General features: G+C 35.5%; 1 protein-coding gene across 1 annotated transcript in view; it reads left to right on the top strand.

Annotated features, from left to right (window-relative positions):
• The window catches only part of LOC112038907 (nucleotide-sugar uncharacterized transporter 1), a gene marked incomplete at its 5' end in the record, with an annotated part of 28,996 nt that extends 18,794 nt beyond the window's left edge, over positions 1 to 10,202 (top strand). Inside the window, 1 exon segment of the mRNA XM_065766926.1 lies at positions 9,600 to 10,202. Within this exon segment, the coding sequence (XP_065622998.1) occupies positions 9,600 to 9,873 (274 nt within the window).
• Between the last annotated feature and the right edge of the window lie 8,476 nt (positions 10,203 to 18,678).

Here is an 18,678-nt window from a genome sequence, read left to right as displayed (position 1 = left end):
TTGGAAGGGTAAGTTTGGTTGACATAGAAATTTTGAGTTGTGGAGAATTGTGCCCCATTGCTTGTTATGGTGTATTTGGCGCGAAAGGAATGCTAGAAGTTTTGAGGGATGTGAACGCTCTATGTTAGAGATTAAGTCTTTCTTTTTACACACTCTCCTCGATTGGAGCGTGGTCTTTTGTCATTTTTCTTGTTCTTCCCTTCCTGTTTTACTTGATCGTTGTAATCTTCGTTTTTGATTTCTGCCCCCATAGTACATTCCCAATGTACTCGGGTTGGCTGTTTTTCATTTTTTAATAAAATTTTCGTTACTTATCAAAAAAAAAAAAAGTTCAAGAGCTATTGGGTTTATATGTAATTTCATCAAAAAAGGAGGAAAAAAAACTTATCTAGGAGTTTGCTCCTGCAGGATGGAGGAAGATACTTCTCCTTAATCTCTATCTAGTTAGTAATGGTGGGTTGCTTAATTTTTGTTCGATGATCTCCTAGAAAAGTTGGCCTTTACATTTAACCTACATCTTCACGAATGACTTTCTTGTTATCTGATAAGAGTTACCCCTTAAAGAAGTGGTCCATCTCATGCAACCTGTCAGTAAAGGCCCTTGGGTCTAGGCGACCATCAACAGTGGCTGCCTGAACTTTTGTGCTTCCTATCACTCTCTCATTGAAGTCTCTAAGCTCCCAAATGTCATTATAGTTTTGATAATCTTACCTAGGAGAACCCTTGATTTTTATGAATGTTACCTTGCAACGTTGTCTACGGGTATTGTGCCTTGTTCCTAGTTATTGCTTCCTATGTGGGGGGCTTCACCCTCATCTCTCCTTTGGAGGAAAGCTTCTGCTGACCCTATTTGAGCAGACAGGGCTTGGAGGGTTTTCATATTTGTTTCTAAGGCTTGTTTCATGGTGGTTTGGGACTTGAACCAGACTAGGACACTGAATTTGACACTGTGCCGACCATTACGCAAAGGTTGTACTGTGTGGATGCAAGTGAGACCAGTTAAACAAAACTCCTCACAATTTAATTTTCAATATAAAATAAAGGCTAACTCATTTAATTGGCTACACTTCAATCAATTAGCACCTATGTTTGAAGGACCGAAGGTGACCGTTCTAAGTTAAAACTTCCATTGATTAGGGCATACCTCAAAATTAATTATGAGGCTTGTGTAAGCTGGACTTGGAGAAAGCCTACGATTGTATGCACTGGAATTTTCTTATTTATATGTTGAGAAGATGCAGGTTTAGTCGGTGGAGGTAGTGGATATACTCATGCATCTCCATAGTTCGGTTTTTAGTTCTGGTGAATGGTAGCCCAAGTCATTTCTTGCAAAGCTCTAGGGTTGAGGCAGGAGGATCCATCATCTCTGTTGTTATTTATCATCGTGATGGAGGCCTTGAGTAGGTTGTAGGAGAGGGCAGTGGGAGGGCATTACCAGTCGGGATTCATAGTTGGATGCTCAGCCGATAATGTGATTAAGGTTTCTCATCTTCTTTTTGGGGATAATATGCTGATGTTTTGTTGGGCTGACTTAGAACAAATTTGATATTTGAAAGGTATGTTTGTGTGGTTTCAAGCAATTTTTGGCCTTTAGATAAATTTGTGGAAATTTGAGCTGGTACTGGTAGGTGATGTGTCGAATGTAGAAGTATTTGCGGGAACTTTGGGTTGTAAGGTTTTTAAGCTACCAATGGCATATCTTTGTTTCCCTCTAGGATCTGCCTTCAAAGAGATGGTTGTGTGGAATTCAATGCTAGGGAAAATTGAGCGCAACAGCTGGCAGGTTGGATTGGAAAAGAATGTACCTCTCCAAGGGAGACCAAGTGATGCTAATAAAAAGCATCTTATCCAACCTCCTAAACTTATCCCTATTTTCCATTCCCTTGGGGGTGCTTGTTGTATTGAGAAGCTACAAAGGGATTTCTTGTGGGGGTTGGACTTATTGATGAGTACAAGTATCATCTAGATAGTTGGAGATGTGTGTTTGAGCCCCTTCAAAGTGGTGGTTTGGGTATCAAGAATTTAGTCTTGTTCAATCAGGTGTTGCTAAGTGCACCTGTGTTTGTGCTTAGTGTCATAAATTTAGTTCACAGCTGATCCCAAACTTAGGAAAGGAGGGTTGCAGTAGGTTGACTGCCAACATAAAATTTAGTCACCCTTCCACTACATATACTCATTGGAGTGTCCCCTACTAGTGATGTGCTGCATTGGACGCTAGATGCAGTGAAAGGTGGGCAAGGTTAGCTAGGGCGTTCCCTGTAAGCAACGCCCTATATTGGCGCTCAGATGTAGGAAAAAAGGGGAAGAGTTTCCACACTTTGATGGACAGGTGCAGGTAAAGAAGGTAGTCCAAGAGAATAAGATTTGTATAGATACTTGGGAATAATGTTTTTAGCTGGGAAACTAATGGAAATAGTAGATACAATGATTAGGAGAAGAATATAAATACTATTTCTTCAGGAAACTAAGTGGGTAGTTGAGAAATTTAGAAAATTGAACATACAAGATTTAAATTATGGTATACAGGAAAATTAGTGGATATGCCCCTTAAGGAGGATTAGAAGAATCCATTTTGGGTGGACATGGATTGATTGATTCAAGGGTTACCAAACGACGAAAAGGTATTTATTGGAATAGACCTGAATGGTCATGTTAGAAAAGATAGTGGGGGCTATGAAAGAGTTCATGGCGGCCAGGGATATGGATTAAGGAATGAACCAGGTGATGCTATCCTAAATTTTACAACACCACATGATTTGATATTAAGGAACACTTGGTTCAAAAAGAGAGAATCACACTTAATTACCTTTAAAAGTGGGACAAACGTTAGTCTCATAGATTTCATCCTTACTAGAAAAGTGGATAGTAGATGTTGTAAAGTTTGTAAGGTAATACCAGGAGTGAGCATTTTCACCCAACATAGGGTAGTGGTACGAGCTATTTGTATTAGAAGATGGATAAGAAGAGATATTAGACAAAGAAATCCAAGGATTAAGTGGTGGAGTTTGTAGGGAGAAAATCAAGGTGTTTAAAGATAAAATGATCAAAGAAGGCAAGCAATATAGACGAAGATGTTGATAAGATTGGAATGAAATGGCTAATTGTATTAAAATAGTGGCAAAAGATGTACTTGGACAAGAGAGTGATGAGGTGCTTGGCAGGATGATGGTGCAGCTAGATGGTACCATATCAGACTGGATGGTGGTGAGAATGTGAATGACTTGCGATTTGTGATGGGGTTGATGGATGCTATAAGTGATAAACTAAAGGCATGATGGAACAGCAGCTAGAATGGGTCTCACACTGCTTGGCAATGTTTCAAGATGGTTTCTAGTGTGGTATTGGTAGTGGCAAAGACAAATAGGGATAAAAGGCAGGGGCAGTTGGGGTTGGCATGGGTTCTGAATTTATGATGAGTGGGTTTTCAGTTTGGGCTTCATTTGTTGGGCATCAGGTGATGTTGATATGGGTGGCAATGTGGCATCCATAACTTTCTGTTGCAGTAGAGAAGTATGATAACAAAGGGTTTTGGGCTTTGCTAATGGTGGCTGCAAGTCTTCGAGTCCTCGAGATTGGTAGTTACTGAATTTAGTAGCAAGTGATGAGTGGGGTGGGGGCATTGGTCCAATAGATTAGAGGTTGGGGTGGCAATAAGGGTTTGTGTTTGGGAATTCGAGTTGGAATGAGTCTTGTGACTTTGTTCTTTAGGGGACGACATGGTTGTCTTGGCTTCAGTAGATGCAATGTTTGTTTCTTCTTTTTTTTTTGGGTGTTAAATTACAACTTCCCTCAAGTTTTGGGGAAATGTCAGTGTCAGAAACCCGCTCTTATTTTTGTAAATGACCTCCCACCCCCTTAAAGTTTTGATTTGTATAACAAATACCTCCTATGACCATTTATGTCTATTACAAATCAAGTCAAAATATTTTTCAAACCAAATTCCCATAAAAAATAACCTCAATGATTACTAACCATATTGGTTATAGAATAAGAAAGTTTTTTTTTCAAAATAAAATAACAACCACAGCAGGCAAGTGTCATTTTTAAGAATATGAGGGTGTTTCTAATATTTCCCAAGTGAGGTTAGTGTAATTTACCCATTTCTTTCTTTCTTTCATTTGGAAAACTGGATTAGAGTTATGCTCTGATACCAAGTTGATGCAGCGCAAGTTTGAAAGGCAAATGGGGGGCAAATGGAATAGAGAAAGGAAAAGATGGGCTTAGGAATCAACATTTCAACATTAAGTGGGAAAACCTAGAAATCAGAACTTAGCTGTTGGAAAATTCCAGGAAATATCAAAAAGGAAAGTAATTAAAAAATAAACATAATCTCACATAATCCTCAATCATACTAAAATTATATTAATGGACATTCAAATTCAAATTAGCAATAATTTTGTGTCTGCACCATTCTGTTGATAATTAGACATTACAATATAACTGGCATTACCATGTTGATGATTGTTGTTTACTGTGAAAGTGTTTTAGGGTTTGATAAGTCAACCCCAACACATTAAAATATTATTTATATATTAAGTACATGATATTACTGTTTTGCCCCTATTACTCATAACACTCCCCATCAAGCTGGAGAGTATATCATACAATCCTAGCTTGTTACATAACAAACCCAAACGAGTTTTACATAAAGTTTTAGTAAACATATTAGCAATCTGGACTCTTGTAGAAACATATGGAGTAGCAATTACACCATCTTCTACTTTCTCTCGAGTAATATGACAATCTACTTCAATATGCGTGGTTCGCTTATGGAACACAAGATTGGAGGCAATGTAAATTCCTGCTTGATTATCACAATGTATAGTCATAGGCAGCTTCACAATGAATCTTAATTCCTCAAGTAAATGCTTAATCCACATAAGCTCACATGATGTGTGTGCCATGGCTCTATACTCAGCCTCTGCTCTAGAGCTGGCAACAACAGTTTGTTTCTTCTCCAATTAATCAGATTTCCTCCCAGAAAAGTGCAATACCCAGTAGTAGATTTTCTATCTGACAGTGATCCAGCCCAATCAGCATCAGTGTAGGCTTCTACCCGTAGGTGACCATTAGCTTTATACAAAAGACCACAGCTTGGATGTGCTTTAAGATACCTCACAATTCGAATAACTGCCTCCCAATGTGGAAGGCGAGGATCTTTCATAAACTGGCTCAAAACACTAACTGCAAATGATATATCTGGGCGAGTAATTGTGAGATAATTTAGTTTACCAACCAAACGACGGTATCTCTCAGGATTAGATAACAGCTCCCCTTGATCTTCATACAATTTGACATTAGGATCCATAGGAGTCTCCACTGGTTTAGATCCTAACAAGCCAATTTCTTCCAAAATATCCAACACATACTTCCTCTGTGATAAATTGATGCCTTCATTAGATCGTGCTATCTCAATACCCAAGAAATAACGAAGTTTACCTAGATCCTTAGTTTGAAAGGAGTTTTGAAGGTATCTTTTCAAATCATCAATGCCCTGCTTGTCATCTCTAGTTACTATAATATCATCAATATATACTATCAACAAAATCTTTCCTCGATCAGAGGTATAAGAAAACACAGAGTGATCAGAGTGGCAATGTCGCAATCCAAACTTTAACACTACTTCACTGAATTTACCAAACCAAGCTCTGGGAGATTGTTTAAGACCATAGATGGCCTTATGCAACCTACACACTTTTCTAGACTCCCCCTGAGCAACAAACCCAAGTGGTTGCTCCATATACACCTCTTCCTTCAAATCACCATTCAAGAAGGCATTTTTAACATCTAACTGAAATAATGGCCAACCCAAATTAGCAGCCAAGGAGATCAAAATCCGGACAGAAGAAATTTTAGTAACAGGTGAGAATGTCTCGGCATAGTCAACACCGTATGTTTGGGTATACCCTTTGGCAACCAAGCGAGCCTTCAAACGCTCAATAGAACCATCAGGCAAATACTTCACAGTATACACCCAACGACAACCAACAACAGTTTTCCTTAGAGGACGAGTAACTAAAGACCAAGTAGCATTTTCAGACAGGGCAGACATTTCTGCCTCCAAAGCAGATTTCCAACCAGAGATGGACATAGTCTTTTGGATAGACTTAGGAACAACAGTAGAATTCAAGGATGCGGTAAAGGCATGAAGAGATGAAGACAAGTGACCATAAAAGACAAACTAAGAGATAGGGTGAGAGGTACAAGAACGCTTACCTTTGCGCAAAGCAATTGGAAGAGAGGCAGGATCAGGAGTCGGATCACTAGGCGGGGTAAAGGTCTCTGTTGGAGGTTTCTGCCGACAACAATATACCTGGAGTGGTTTCTGAGGAGATTCAATAGGAGACACAGGTGGTAGGAGAGGAAGACAAGGAGAACTGTCACTAGCAACTGAAGGAGAGAAATATGACTGAGATTCATCAAATGTGACATCAGCACTAATGAAACGATGTCGAAGAGTAGGCGAGTAACATCGGTATCCTTTCTGAGTACGAGAATACCCAAGAAAAACACATTTAATGGATCTAGGATCAAGCTTATCACTCCCTGGACCTAAGATATGAACATAGCGCACACAGCCAAATATCTTACGTGGTAGATGAAACAAAGGTGCATCAGGAGAGAGCACAATATAAGGGATCTGACCACCTAGAACAGTGGAAGGCATACGATTAATTAGGTAACAGGCAGTGAGAACAGCATCACTCCAATATGATTTGGGAACATGCATATGAAACTTTAAGGCACGAGTGACCTCTAACAAATGACGCATTTTGCGTTCAGCAACACCATTTTGTTGTGGAGTATGGGGGCATGAAGATTGGTGAATTATACTATGATCATCAAAAAATTGGGACAAAGATGTATGAAAATATTCACGAGCATTATCAGACCGAAAAATACGAACTGGAGCATTAAATTGAGTCTTTATTTCCATATAAAATGATTTGAAAATTGAGTACAATTTAGACCGTTCTTTCATAAGATAAAGATAGGTGATTCTAGAATAATCATCAACAAAAATGACAAAATATCTAAATCCCAACAATGAGGGAGTGTTTATTGGACCCCAAATATCAGAATGAACTAATTGAAAAGGACTACTAACACGACTCTCACGCCTAGAGGCAAAAGGCACCCTATGGTGTTTACCCAACTGACATGCTTCACAATGTAAAGACTCAATTTGACGACATGACGGAACTAATGACTTTAAATTCTTGAGAGATGGATGACCAAGGCGGCAATGATGCTAAAGAGGTGAGATAGACAAGTGAGAAGCCACTAAACAGGAAGAACCACATCGATCCAAGTAATAAAGTCCACCGGCTTCATGCCCTCCACCAATAATCTTCCCCGTCTTGAGATCCTGAAAGATACAATGAGTGGATAAAAAAAATGGCAGCACAATTCAAAATTTTAGTAAGCTTACTAATTGACAAAAGGTTAAAAGGAAAATCAGGAATATATAAAACAGAAGAGAGAGAAAGATTAGGACTGAGATTGGCAGTGCCCAAACCAGAAACTGTAGTAGCTGAGCCATCTGCCAATGTAACATTGGGAAGACTACTAGATTGCTAAAGGTCAAAGAGTAAATCTGAGGTACCTGTCATATGATTAGTAGCACCTGAGTCAATGACCCAAGGGTCCTGAGTGGCAAGACAAACAGTGGAAGTACCTTGTTGAGCCAAAGTAGCAGTAGAATCAGACCCAACAGAGTTGGAATGCAGAGACAAGAGACGATTGTACTCTTCCTCAGGAATAAAGACTACTCTGAATGTTGGTGGATGTGACTGTGAAGGCTGTTCTTGAACTCGAAAACTAGCTTGGTGAGCTGAGGGTTTACCATACAACTCCCAACAAAAGTCTACTGTATGATTTTCACCATGACAATAAGTACACTTATGGAGGCCACGTCCTTTACCACGACCCCCTTGTTCACTACTACGGCCCCCTTAGTCACGACCTCCACGGCCTCGGCCCCCACGACCTCGACCTCCACGACCACCTCTATTGCTCCCCATATAAGTGGTAAAGGCAGATTTATCACTAGAAGGTAATGCATCAGTATTGGAGGAAGAGAAAGGGTTAGTACTCGAATCAGATAATGTGGCCTGTCGAAGTCTACCAAAAACTTCACTCAATGAAGGAAGGTCTGGACTAGCTAAAATTTGTGATTTTACTGGATTCAAACTTTTAGGCAATCCAGAGAGGAAGCGAGCAACATGCATAGAATCTCGTTGTTTCTTCATAATTTTAACATCAGAGGAGATAGGCTGATAAATATTGAGTTCTTCACATACACCCTTAAACTTGTTATAATAGTCTTCCAAAGACATATCACTCAAACTCAAGGAGAAATAATTTTGATGAAGATCATAAATCCGCTTCAAATTGTTAACACCAGAGTAAAGTTCCTTGGCTTGTTCCCAAATAAGTTTAGCAGTTGGCAAGAAAACCAAACTACAACTGATCTTAGACTCCATGCTATTCCACAAACAACTCCTAATTTGTGTATCTTCGGCTCTCCAATTAGTAAATTTAGTGTCTGTAGGTACAGGAGGTTCCTTAATCACGTAATCAAACTTCTTTCTACCAAGAAGAAAGACTTCAACTACCTGTGCCCACTGAGCATAATTACTACCATTTAGACGAATGGAGGTAATTGATAACATATCAGGGGAGAAGAAATAATTAGGGGGTTGAGCACTGTCTTTGGACTCCATAATAGCAATCTAAAGAACAAACTAACACTAAAGAAATATGTTGAACTGAATTAAAACAAACTCCAACCAACAACCAATGTACTTCAACCAATCAGCCACGCCAACAGCAACTCATTAATCAAAGAATCAACACCAAACTATTCCAAAAAACAAATCAGCAACAAATCCATACCAACACCAAAAGGAAATACCCAATCTACCACTAAACATCAACCTAAGGCTGCCTGAACAGATAATCAGAGAACGTTTTGAAGGAGAGAAGAAAAAAAAGTCAGACCATACTCCGGCAGTGGCGCTAGGGTGCAAGAGTGGCGGTGCGAGGACCGGCGAGTAGGCTAGGATGGTCGCCAGAGGAGGGTGAGTAAAACCCTGCCTCTCTCGCGATCAGGCGACGTTGATCTAGTGTCGCGAGACTCGAGAGAGGGTCACCGGCATTGGACAACTGCTTCATCCACTAAATTGAGATCGTCGGAGTCTCTATTAGGGTCGTCGGAGCTAGTGGGTAAGGATATGGTTGCCGGCGACAACAATATCGGTGGGTGGTGGCCGAAAGGTCAACGGCAGCGGCGGGTTGGTGGCTCTGATACCATGTTGTTTACTGTGAAAGTGTTTTAAGGTTTGATAAGTCAACCCTAACACATTAAAATATTATTTATATATTAAGGACATGATATTACTGTTTTGCCCCTATTACTCATAACAATGATAAATATTTTAACATTCTGATCTATTATTATATGCTTGCTGAAATCATTTATCATGATATGTATCAGGTAATACTTTTTAGTTCTGCCCATGTTCAAATTTAGGAAAATCATCTTGTCTGATCTCTGTTTGTTTGTTTTGGTTCTCAATTTCTTTCTTAATTTACAGGGCTACATCTGCCATTACCCATGTTGTTCTTGGTCAGTTTAAAACTTGTATTCTTCTTCTTGGGAACTACTATGTCTTTGGTTCAAATCAAGGATATACTAGTATTTGTGGAGCATTCACAGCAATTGCTGGTATGTCTGTTTACACTTACCTTAATCTGAGGCAGAAAACCAGCAAAACATCTCCTCGACAAGCCTCTTCTGTACCAGTATCTAGACTGAGCAAAGAAAATGGCAACAAACATGATGGCAATTATGGCAGGGAATCAGTCTAACAAAATACTTAACTTTGGTTAGAAGATTAATCTGAAGATGGTTCATTAACTTGAGTTTTTTTATTGATTTTTTTTTTCCACTTAACCTTTCTGAATTCTTAGAATAGGGCTCTTTCTTTCATATGTGTCTCTGTTTATAGGCTGCTTTGGTACTACAGTTAACATGAATTTTAGTCTGTTTTAGTCTATATTGTTATTTCGGCTCAAAGGGCTTTTGCAGGTTATGTGGAGTGCTTTTTTGATGTCCTGACTGCAAACTCAACATTGTACATATAAATGGTGTGGAGGATTCTTTAGTTCGATATAATTTTATTTGGATTTTTATTATATTTTTGTTTGTGTATTTGACAGTTCGTTCCTTTTATTTGTTTTATTTTTGGCGAATAAACTGTAGCCAATACCATTCAGGAATTTCATAATCATATAAAGGCAATTAGTGTAGAAGAATTTAATTGAGGAAGAATCTCCAGAAAGGTTGCCAGAGTTCATAATGGGTTGATTGGAATGGAATAGATAAAAAAAAATGTCATACTCCTCTTGTGAGATATTATGGAGGTTCTAGAGATAAGTTTTGTTGAGTAGTGAATGTTTAAGTTTGGTTTAATAAAACAAGCCCGTAAATCGTCAAAGAGCCTAAGAGTTTGAGCTTGGTTTGACTCATTAGTCAAGTTGGGCTTGAGTTCAATATCAAGCTTTTGAGCTTAAGATTTAACATAAATATATTATCAAGTCTATATCAAGTTTATTATCAAGTTTATTTGGTTTGGATAAGTAGTATCAACCCTTATTTAGTTAAAGTCCTAGTAAGATATGAGTTTATTTGTCAAGCTTATATCAAGCTTATTACCAAGTCTATTTGGTTTGGACGTGTAGTCTCAAATCTTAACTCTTATTTAATTAGAGTTTTAGTAAGATATAAGTTTATTTGTCATGCTCATATCAAGCTTATTACAACGCCTATAAATGACCCTAAACTTAGCTTGTTTTTAATCAAGCCCTAATGTACATGAGTATGTTCATTAACGATGTTTTTTTGCTTAGGCTTGACTTATTTATTAAACAAGACTAAAACTAAAGTTTAAGCTTAGTTTGTTTATAAACAAACAAACATGAACAAACTTCTTATCGAATCAAACCCTAATTGTTACGAATGATGTGGTTTTTTTTTTTTTTTTTTTTTTTTTTTTTTTTTTAAAAATTTTTTTTTACCGTAGTTTTAGAATTTTTTTAATAATAAAATTTTCCATTTTTTCCTCCTTTCCTAAACAAGCTATTATTGTATGCTTAGTGGTTTGATTATTGTGTTTTAAACTTATTTTTCAACCCAAATAGTATCAGAGCCAACCTGGTAATGCCACATGGGCTTTGAGACATTGTCTCATAAAGTAAGTTCTAATGAGGACGACAAAAATTTAAATGGAGAAGATTGTGATACTCTAAATTAATTGGATATTAATTGAGTATGTTCTAAGTCTCACATCAAACATATTTGTATAATATACTTGTGTGTACGTTTATCTATTTTCTTTTGCAATTTTTCATGCCATATTTTAAAAACTTTGAACCTAATGAAATGCATATGTATTTTATATGGTATATATATCCTGTAATGTATATTACTAACCACGCTATTAGTTCAATGTTTAACGGATAAGAGTTTGATTGTAACAAACAACATTAATTAATTATTATGTGACAGCAGAACTGTTTTTGCCATGGAGCAAGTAGCAATTTTTAAATCTAACACAAACAATGAGCTATTTTTGGGATCAATATGGTCAGACTCACCGTGACACAAACAAAAAATAGCAATATTGATACACGCAAAAAGAGTTTTACAACTGTCCTCATTTTTATATCAAAATAAGTGTTTCATCTTATCTGATTTTTCTAACTTTTATTTATTTATTTATAAAAGGTTGGGGGAGTCATTGAAAGGTCCAACATGCATTACTTTGACTTAAAAGATTTCAAGTTTCAATGCATGGGAGGGACATTAATGGGAACGGTCAATGGAACTGGTTGACTTATTCGCATGTTAATTAAATGGACCACACTCTGTTTTGATACTCAAAATATACGGTAGTAGTAGTAATTATCCTAGATTCACAGACGCTGGGCAACATATAGAGAGAGAGTCAAATGATGGGGTACATTTCTTGTAGACACTGCATGCATGTTGTCTGCTCTAGGATTTACAGGAACTGTTGTGTTTTCAATGTTTATTGAAGAAATGTCTAACAGATATGACAGGAACTAAGAAGACCTTCATGTGCAGTGCACAGGCAAAGAACTACAAATCTAATCTCTACAAACAAAAACCCTCTCTTTTGGCAGCCCCACATGAGACTGATGACCAGAATAGACAGCAATTAATGATTTGGCAATAAAGCGAAGAGATAATTACATTATGCAGCTATCTTTGCAACTCGAACTTTTTTTTCTTCAAACTTCAAATATTTTGTGCATAAAGAAACACTAATTTAACTATAAGATCCTTGGTAATAAAGTGAATACTTAGTGAAATCAATGTGAACAATCTTATCACTCACTTCTTAATGCATACATTATAGATATTACTTTTTGAAATCGTGCTTTCGAAACACAATTTCAGTCCATATAATAATATATGTATAATGTATGGTGAGTGTGTAACTATCATTATTCTTTATCATTTACTGGAATTGTAACCTCCCTTTTAGAGCTAGATATTAACATCAACATTTTGGAACATAGTAACATGCTTGGTATAATTGCGTGTCTCTAGGAAAACAGTAGTGTGGTGTAATACAAAATAATTTTGTCTACAAATCATAGTAGGATAGACAAAAAGCCAATTTGTTTCTTCTGAAAAAAAAAAAAGCCAATTTTGTTGGCAAACACGATATGTGCAACAACAGTTTAATGACAAATTAAATTCAATTTTTACTTGAAGAACAGCTCCTTTTGGAACAGCTGTAGGGCACATGCTTTAACGTTGTAGTACATATATATTTATTGCATAGGGTGAAGATCCCGTTAAGTAATGCTTTTAAAAAGGTAAGGAGGTTTAGAACAATGCATTGAAGCTACCCTTTCTTTCAACCTCCACTTCTGTTTACAAGTTATTTGAAATTCAGTCATTCACATTCGTCTAAACCTATATATATATATCCAGTCACTCACGTGCAAGTAAATTTAATAAATCCAAAACCCATAATGCTTGTTTAATTATTTTTCTTAATTTTTTCGCATCCAAGTTTATTATGCTACCGACAATGACGTTTGTAGTGACCTCATTGCAATTTTTAAACTTTTAAAAATGATGAATATATTTTTTGTTTATTATAAAAAAAATGATTATTCATAAAAGAAATATTATACTAATATAGTGAATGACAATATAACATCTTGAATAAGATAGTGAATGTTGAGTTATAAAGATAAAGATTTGCACTGCCAATCTTTTTCCGACCCATATATAGCCCTAGCACATGAGAGAATCTATAACAATAGCTATATCCTTTTTCTTGTATAATCAAATACTGGGGTTATAATTTAATATATTTTGAGGTATAAGGTGGGAGATTTTCTTATAATTTATATCATGTGAATAATTATTAGTTTCTTCCAATATTTTAATAGTAGTTTTTGTTGAACACTTTTTTGTAAAGTCATCAATTTGATACTCTGTGTGTTTTTAACAATTTTATTCTCAACTGAATTAATTTCTTTGTACTAATATCATGATGATCATACCAAAATCATAAAATATTAACCATATTATTGGTACATTAAATGCTTTTCATGCAAAATATAGCCACTATGAGGATTTTTCATATGCGTAGAGTATGTTAAATATAAGGCAAAAAACACATTTTCGTCTCTATATTTTCACGCGATTTCCACTTTGGTCCTTATCTTTTTTTTTTTCCACCGCTTTTACTCCCTATTCTGGAAAACGCGTCTCGTTTTAGTTCTTTCCGTCAATGCCCTAATGGCAAAGTCCTGCGTGACAGATGGAACTATTAAAATAATAATAATAAATTTTATTTTGGCATTAAAAAATGTCACGTCAGCATCTAAATTAAAAAATTACTTTATTAATTTAAACTAAAAAAAATTAAAAACCAAAAATTACATGAATTGAGATCTAAGTGTGTCTTGAACAAGAACAACAAGAATACAAACTCAAATCTAAAAACACAAACCCAAAAATTAAAAATCTCAAAATCACCATTTTCTCAAACCCATAAAATAAAATCTAAAAATCACAAACTCAGAAAATAAGAACAGAAAATTAAACTATAGATCCACATCAAATTAAACATGAACAAGAAATTAAACATGAAAACAAAATTAAAACAAAAAATTAAAAAAAAATTAAAATCCAGTTCATCTTCAACAACTCTAAAGAATACAAATTCAGATTTAAACATAAAAACACATGCCCAGATTTTCTTGCCCTTTCTTATCAACCAAACACAAAAACACAAACACAAACACAAACTGATTTCCAGCAAGAACAAAAACACAAACACAAACTCAGCAACAGATTTTCCTTGTCAACCAAACACAAAAGCAACAAACACAAACCCAGCAATTGACAACGATGAGAATGAAGACATGGAGAAGCTTCTAGAGCCATTCACAAAGGACCATCTCGTGGCTCTGATCAAGAAGGGAGTGAGGAAGCACCCAAACTTGATTGAAATCGTGCGAGAGCTCACTGATGCAGACCCTGCCCACCGCAAGATCTTTATCCATGGCCTCGGCTGGGACACCACCTTCGAAACCCTCACCTTCGTCTTTAGCAAGTACGGCGAGATCGAGGATTGCAAGGCGGTCACCGACCGCATCTCCGATAAGTCCAAAGGCTATGCCTTTATTCTCTTCAAGCAACGGAGCGATGCCTGGAAGGCTCTCAAGTAGCCCCAGAAGTAGATCGACAATCACATCACCCCATAGCCGAGACCCATGGCCACACCCAGTTGCTGATATTTGAACATAAACACAAGATCACAAATTCAAGATTTGAAAAGAAACAAGCACCGAGAGAGAGAAAGAGAGAGTCATGGATCTGAAAAGAAAGAAGAAAAACAAAGATACAAACACAAATAGAGCAAATAATGGATCTGGAAAGAACGAAGAAAAAGAAGTATAAAATGAGAATGAATGAGAGTCGGCCATGGCTGGGATTGCTCTGTTTTCATGTTTAATTTCTTGTTCATGTTTAATTTGATGTGGATCTATAGTTTAATTTTTTGTTCTTATTTTTTAGGTTTTTGATTTTTGGATTTTATTTTTTGGGTTTGAGAAAATTGTGATTTTGAGATTTTAAATTTTTGGATCGAAATTTCTGGGTTTGTGTTCATGTTGTTCTTGTTTAAGACACACTTAGAACTCAATTCATGTAATTTTTGGTTTTAAATTTTTTTATTTAGTTAAAATTAATATATATATATATTTTTTAATTTAGATGCTGACGTGGTATTTTTTAATGCCAGAATAAAATTTTTTATTATTATTTTAATAGTTCCATTTGCCATGTAAGACTTTGCCATTAGGGCATTGATGGAAAGGACTAAAACGATACGCGTTTTCCAAGATATGGAGTAAAAGCGGTGAAAAAAAAAGAAAACAGAGACCAAAGTGGGAATTTCGTGAAAATATAGGGACGAAAATGTATTTTCCACCTAAATATAAAATAATTTTTTTGAAAAAACTTATAAATTCTAAATGATGTTGTTTTTGTTAGGTTCTAAAGATTTAGGAATTTATGTATTTAGAACTCTAATTTGCATTGTTGGCAAACCATGATCAAAACAGGTTGTTTAGTCTTGTTTAAGCTTGCTCAAAGTATATTTATTTGTAAAACTGGAATCGAGTGAGTGCAGATTTATTGGACTAAATCTGTAAGGCTCGATCGATCGAAAATTAGACTCGATCGATCGAACCACGTACAGATTTATTTTTCTGCAGAGTTCCAGTTCAGCCCAAACTCTATTTAAACGTCTTGGGGTTCAAGTAAAACACTTCTATATATAAGGAAAACCCTAGAACGTTTTTGGGACTTCTGAGAGAGAGATTAGAGTGCCTCTTGTGCCTCCTTTTATTTTTAGGGTTTTGTACCCAAACCTCTCTTAGTCGAGCGGGGAGCTTGTAGTCCTTCTGTAAGAACTTCAATTCTTTCATAGTGAATTCTGTTATGCCTTGAGGATCGGTGGGTCAAATCCTCCCCAGGTTTTTACCGAGTGGTTTCCTGGGTGATCATATCTTGTGTTATTTTTTATTCCGCTGCTTTATATCTTGATATGATTATTTGATTGCTTTAACCTAGAATTGCATAATTTGACTAAGTAACAACTTGGCTAATTAATCTAGGCTACGCAATCTGTGTGTTTAAGGGGTCTAAATTCCCAACAGTTTTTGTCAAATACCTAAACTCAATTTGAAATAGATTCATTTCAAATCTTGCTCAAATTTGCAATCTACAATAATAGGGTCTAGTTCCAAGGACTAGCATAACACATTTTAGAGTCTAAGCTGAAAATTTTTAGTGGGGACTTCTCTTATTTTATATAGTAATTGAATAATATTTATTTAATTTTATCTTTTTCCATTTAAAAATATTTTTTTCTTGTTTTTTTGAGATACAAATAACTTCTTCATACGCAAATGTAATATGCATTGGTAGTTAATATATTAGAAGTATTTTTCATCTATTTATAAAATGTATTTTAAAAAATTTAATTTTAAAATAAATCTAAATAATTAGTATCAAAATAAATTTCATGTCTGAGATGGTCATTATCTCTCTTGGCACTATTGGACTTCAAGTATTGAACAATGAATTTCAATAATGACTTGGAAAACTACTAATTTTCTTTTTTTCTTTTTTCCTTTAATTATTTTATCTTTTTTCATTTAAAAATATATATATTTTTCTTGTTTTTTGAGATACAAATAACTTCTTCATATGCAAATGTAATATGCATTGGTAGTTAATATTTTAGAAGTGGTACATGCATTACAAAAAAAAATTTATCTTTTTTGCATAACTTAATAAATTAATTGGACTATTTTCATCTATTTATAAAATTTATTTTAAAATTTTTAATTCTAAAAGTAAATTTAAATAATTAGTATCATAATAAATATCATGTCTGAGATGGTCATTGTGTCTCTTGGTTCTATTGGACTTCATGTATTGAATAATGAATTTCAGTAATGACTTTGCCCGAAAAACTATTAATTAGAGTAAAATTTTTGAGATATTGAAAATTTTTACTCTCTTAAACTACCGCAAACATATTAAACCCTATTAATAGAATGTACAACATTCGAAAAGAATATAATTTTAAAAATATATATTCATTACAGTTTGGGCCTTAATTAAAAAAATTACATTATAAGATTGACAAGACATTCTATTGGCAAATGAAATATGTTCTTTTATTTTCCTCTAGGTGAGAGGCTTTACTTTTTCTTTTTCTTTTTTTATAATTATTATTATATTCTTAGGCCATTGTCTAAATGATCTAATGGTTTAGTAATCTTGGTTATAATTATTTAACTGTGATGATTAGTGCAGCTATTAAATACTTTCACGCTAACTTGTAACTAGGAGTGCCCATCGGTCGGTCCGGGTTGTGTTTATACCCAACCCGCAATCGACCCAACCAAATCATGTGGAAAATTTTCAAACTGCAATTGATCGGTGAGGGTGTTGGATTGGACTTGTTAGGTCACGCTTTAGGCACTGGTCGGTTCGATTGAAACTAGCAAAGGCAAAGCAACTGAAAAATCAACCTAGATTTGGCTGAGGGCTTACTGAATTTGGTGAAATCTTGCTAGATCCGATGAGATCTCCACTAGATCTAGCAGAGATCTCACCAGATTCGGTGGAGATTTCCCGGATTTGGTGGATCTCCACTGATTTCTTACAAGAAAACTGCTAAACTTTGTTGAATTGGTTGGTTTTCATGGTTGGATCGGGTGGCTCAGGTTTTGGAGAGGCAAACCCACTAACTGACCTACCAATGTCAGATTTTGAGGGTGGGAACCTGTTGGAGTAGTCGGATTAGGCAGTGGGTTGGTCAAATCCGGTCAAGTGTGGTGGGTGGGTTAGGTCTCTGGTTGGTTTGAACACCCCTAGTTACTTGTAACGATCAAATGTCTTGTATGTAATTATGCAAATATCAATGTAGGCTTCCATAGGTGGCTTCACAGGTCTCTTTTTGCTGATTAGTGAGTGTGAGATAATCTAAGCATGACATTTGTTAATGTTACAATAAAGTTGTACAAGAGTTTTGTAAGTAAACTGGATAACCATTTATTCTAATGAATTTTCCATGAGATCGGATTTTTAAAGTGAATTCTTTATTAAAGAGGTTTTTTTTTTTTTATTGATTTTTCATTCGTTCCCAAATCTATGTACTTTTACTACTTTCATTATTATTGTTTATAGATTTTGGTATTATTACTATGGTTAAGATATCTGGATATATATGCTTCAAATAAATTATAACTTGATCAAATAATCTAGTAGGGGGTTCAAATCCAGTTTTGTCAATTGGTATTCACCGTAGGATTCTTTAGTTTGCTACCTGAACGTCGGATAAATAATAAAGTAAACTGAAACGAATAAAATTAGAAATTAAACTAGCTACGTAGGCAAATCTGAGCTTCTTTGATAATTGATATTGGTGTAGCAAAAATTGAAATACATTCAAGTTTAACCTTCTGCCTTCCTTTCTACGATCTATTCTATTACCTTCTGCTATCTAACTGTATAAACCGAGTAAATAGAAAAGTAAAATAACT

This window comes from Quercus suber, unplaced genomic scaffold (genome assembly GCF_002906115.3).
Source record: "Quercus suber isolate HL8 unplaced genomic scaffold, Cork oak 2.0 scaffold_757, whole genome shotgun sequence".
In the NCBI taxonomy this organism is placed as follows: Eukaryota; Viridiplantae; Streptophyta; class Magnoliopsida; order Fagales; family Fagaceae; genus Quercus; species Quercus suber.
The sequence above is the reverse complement of the archived record's forward strand: the minus strand, read 5'-3'. Positions and strand labels throughout refer to the sequence as shown.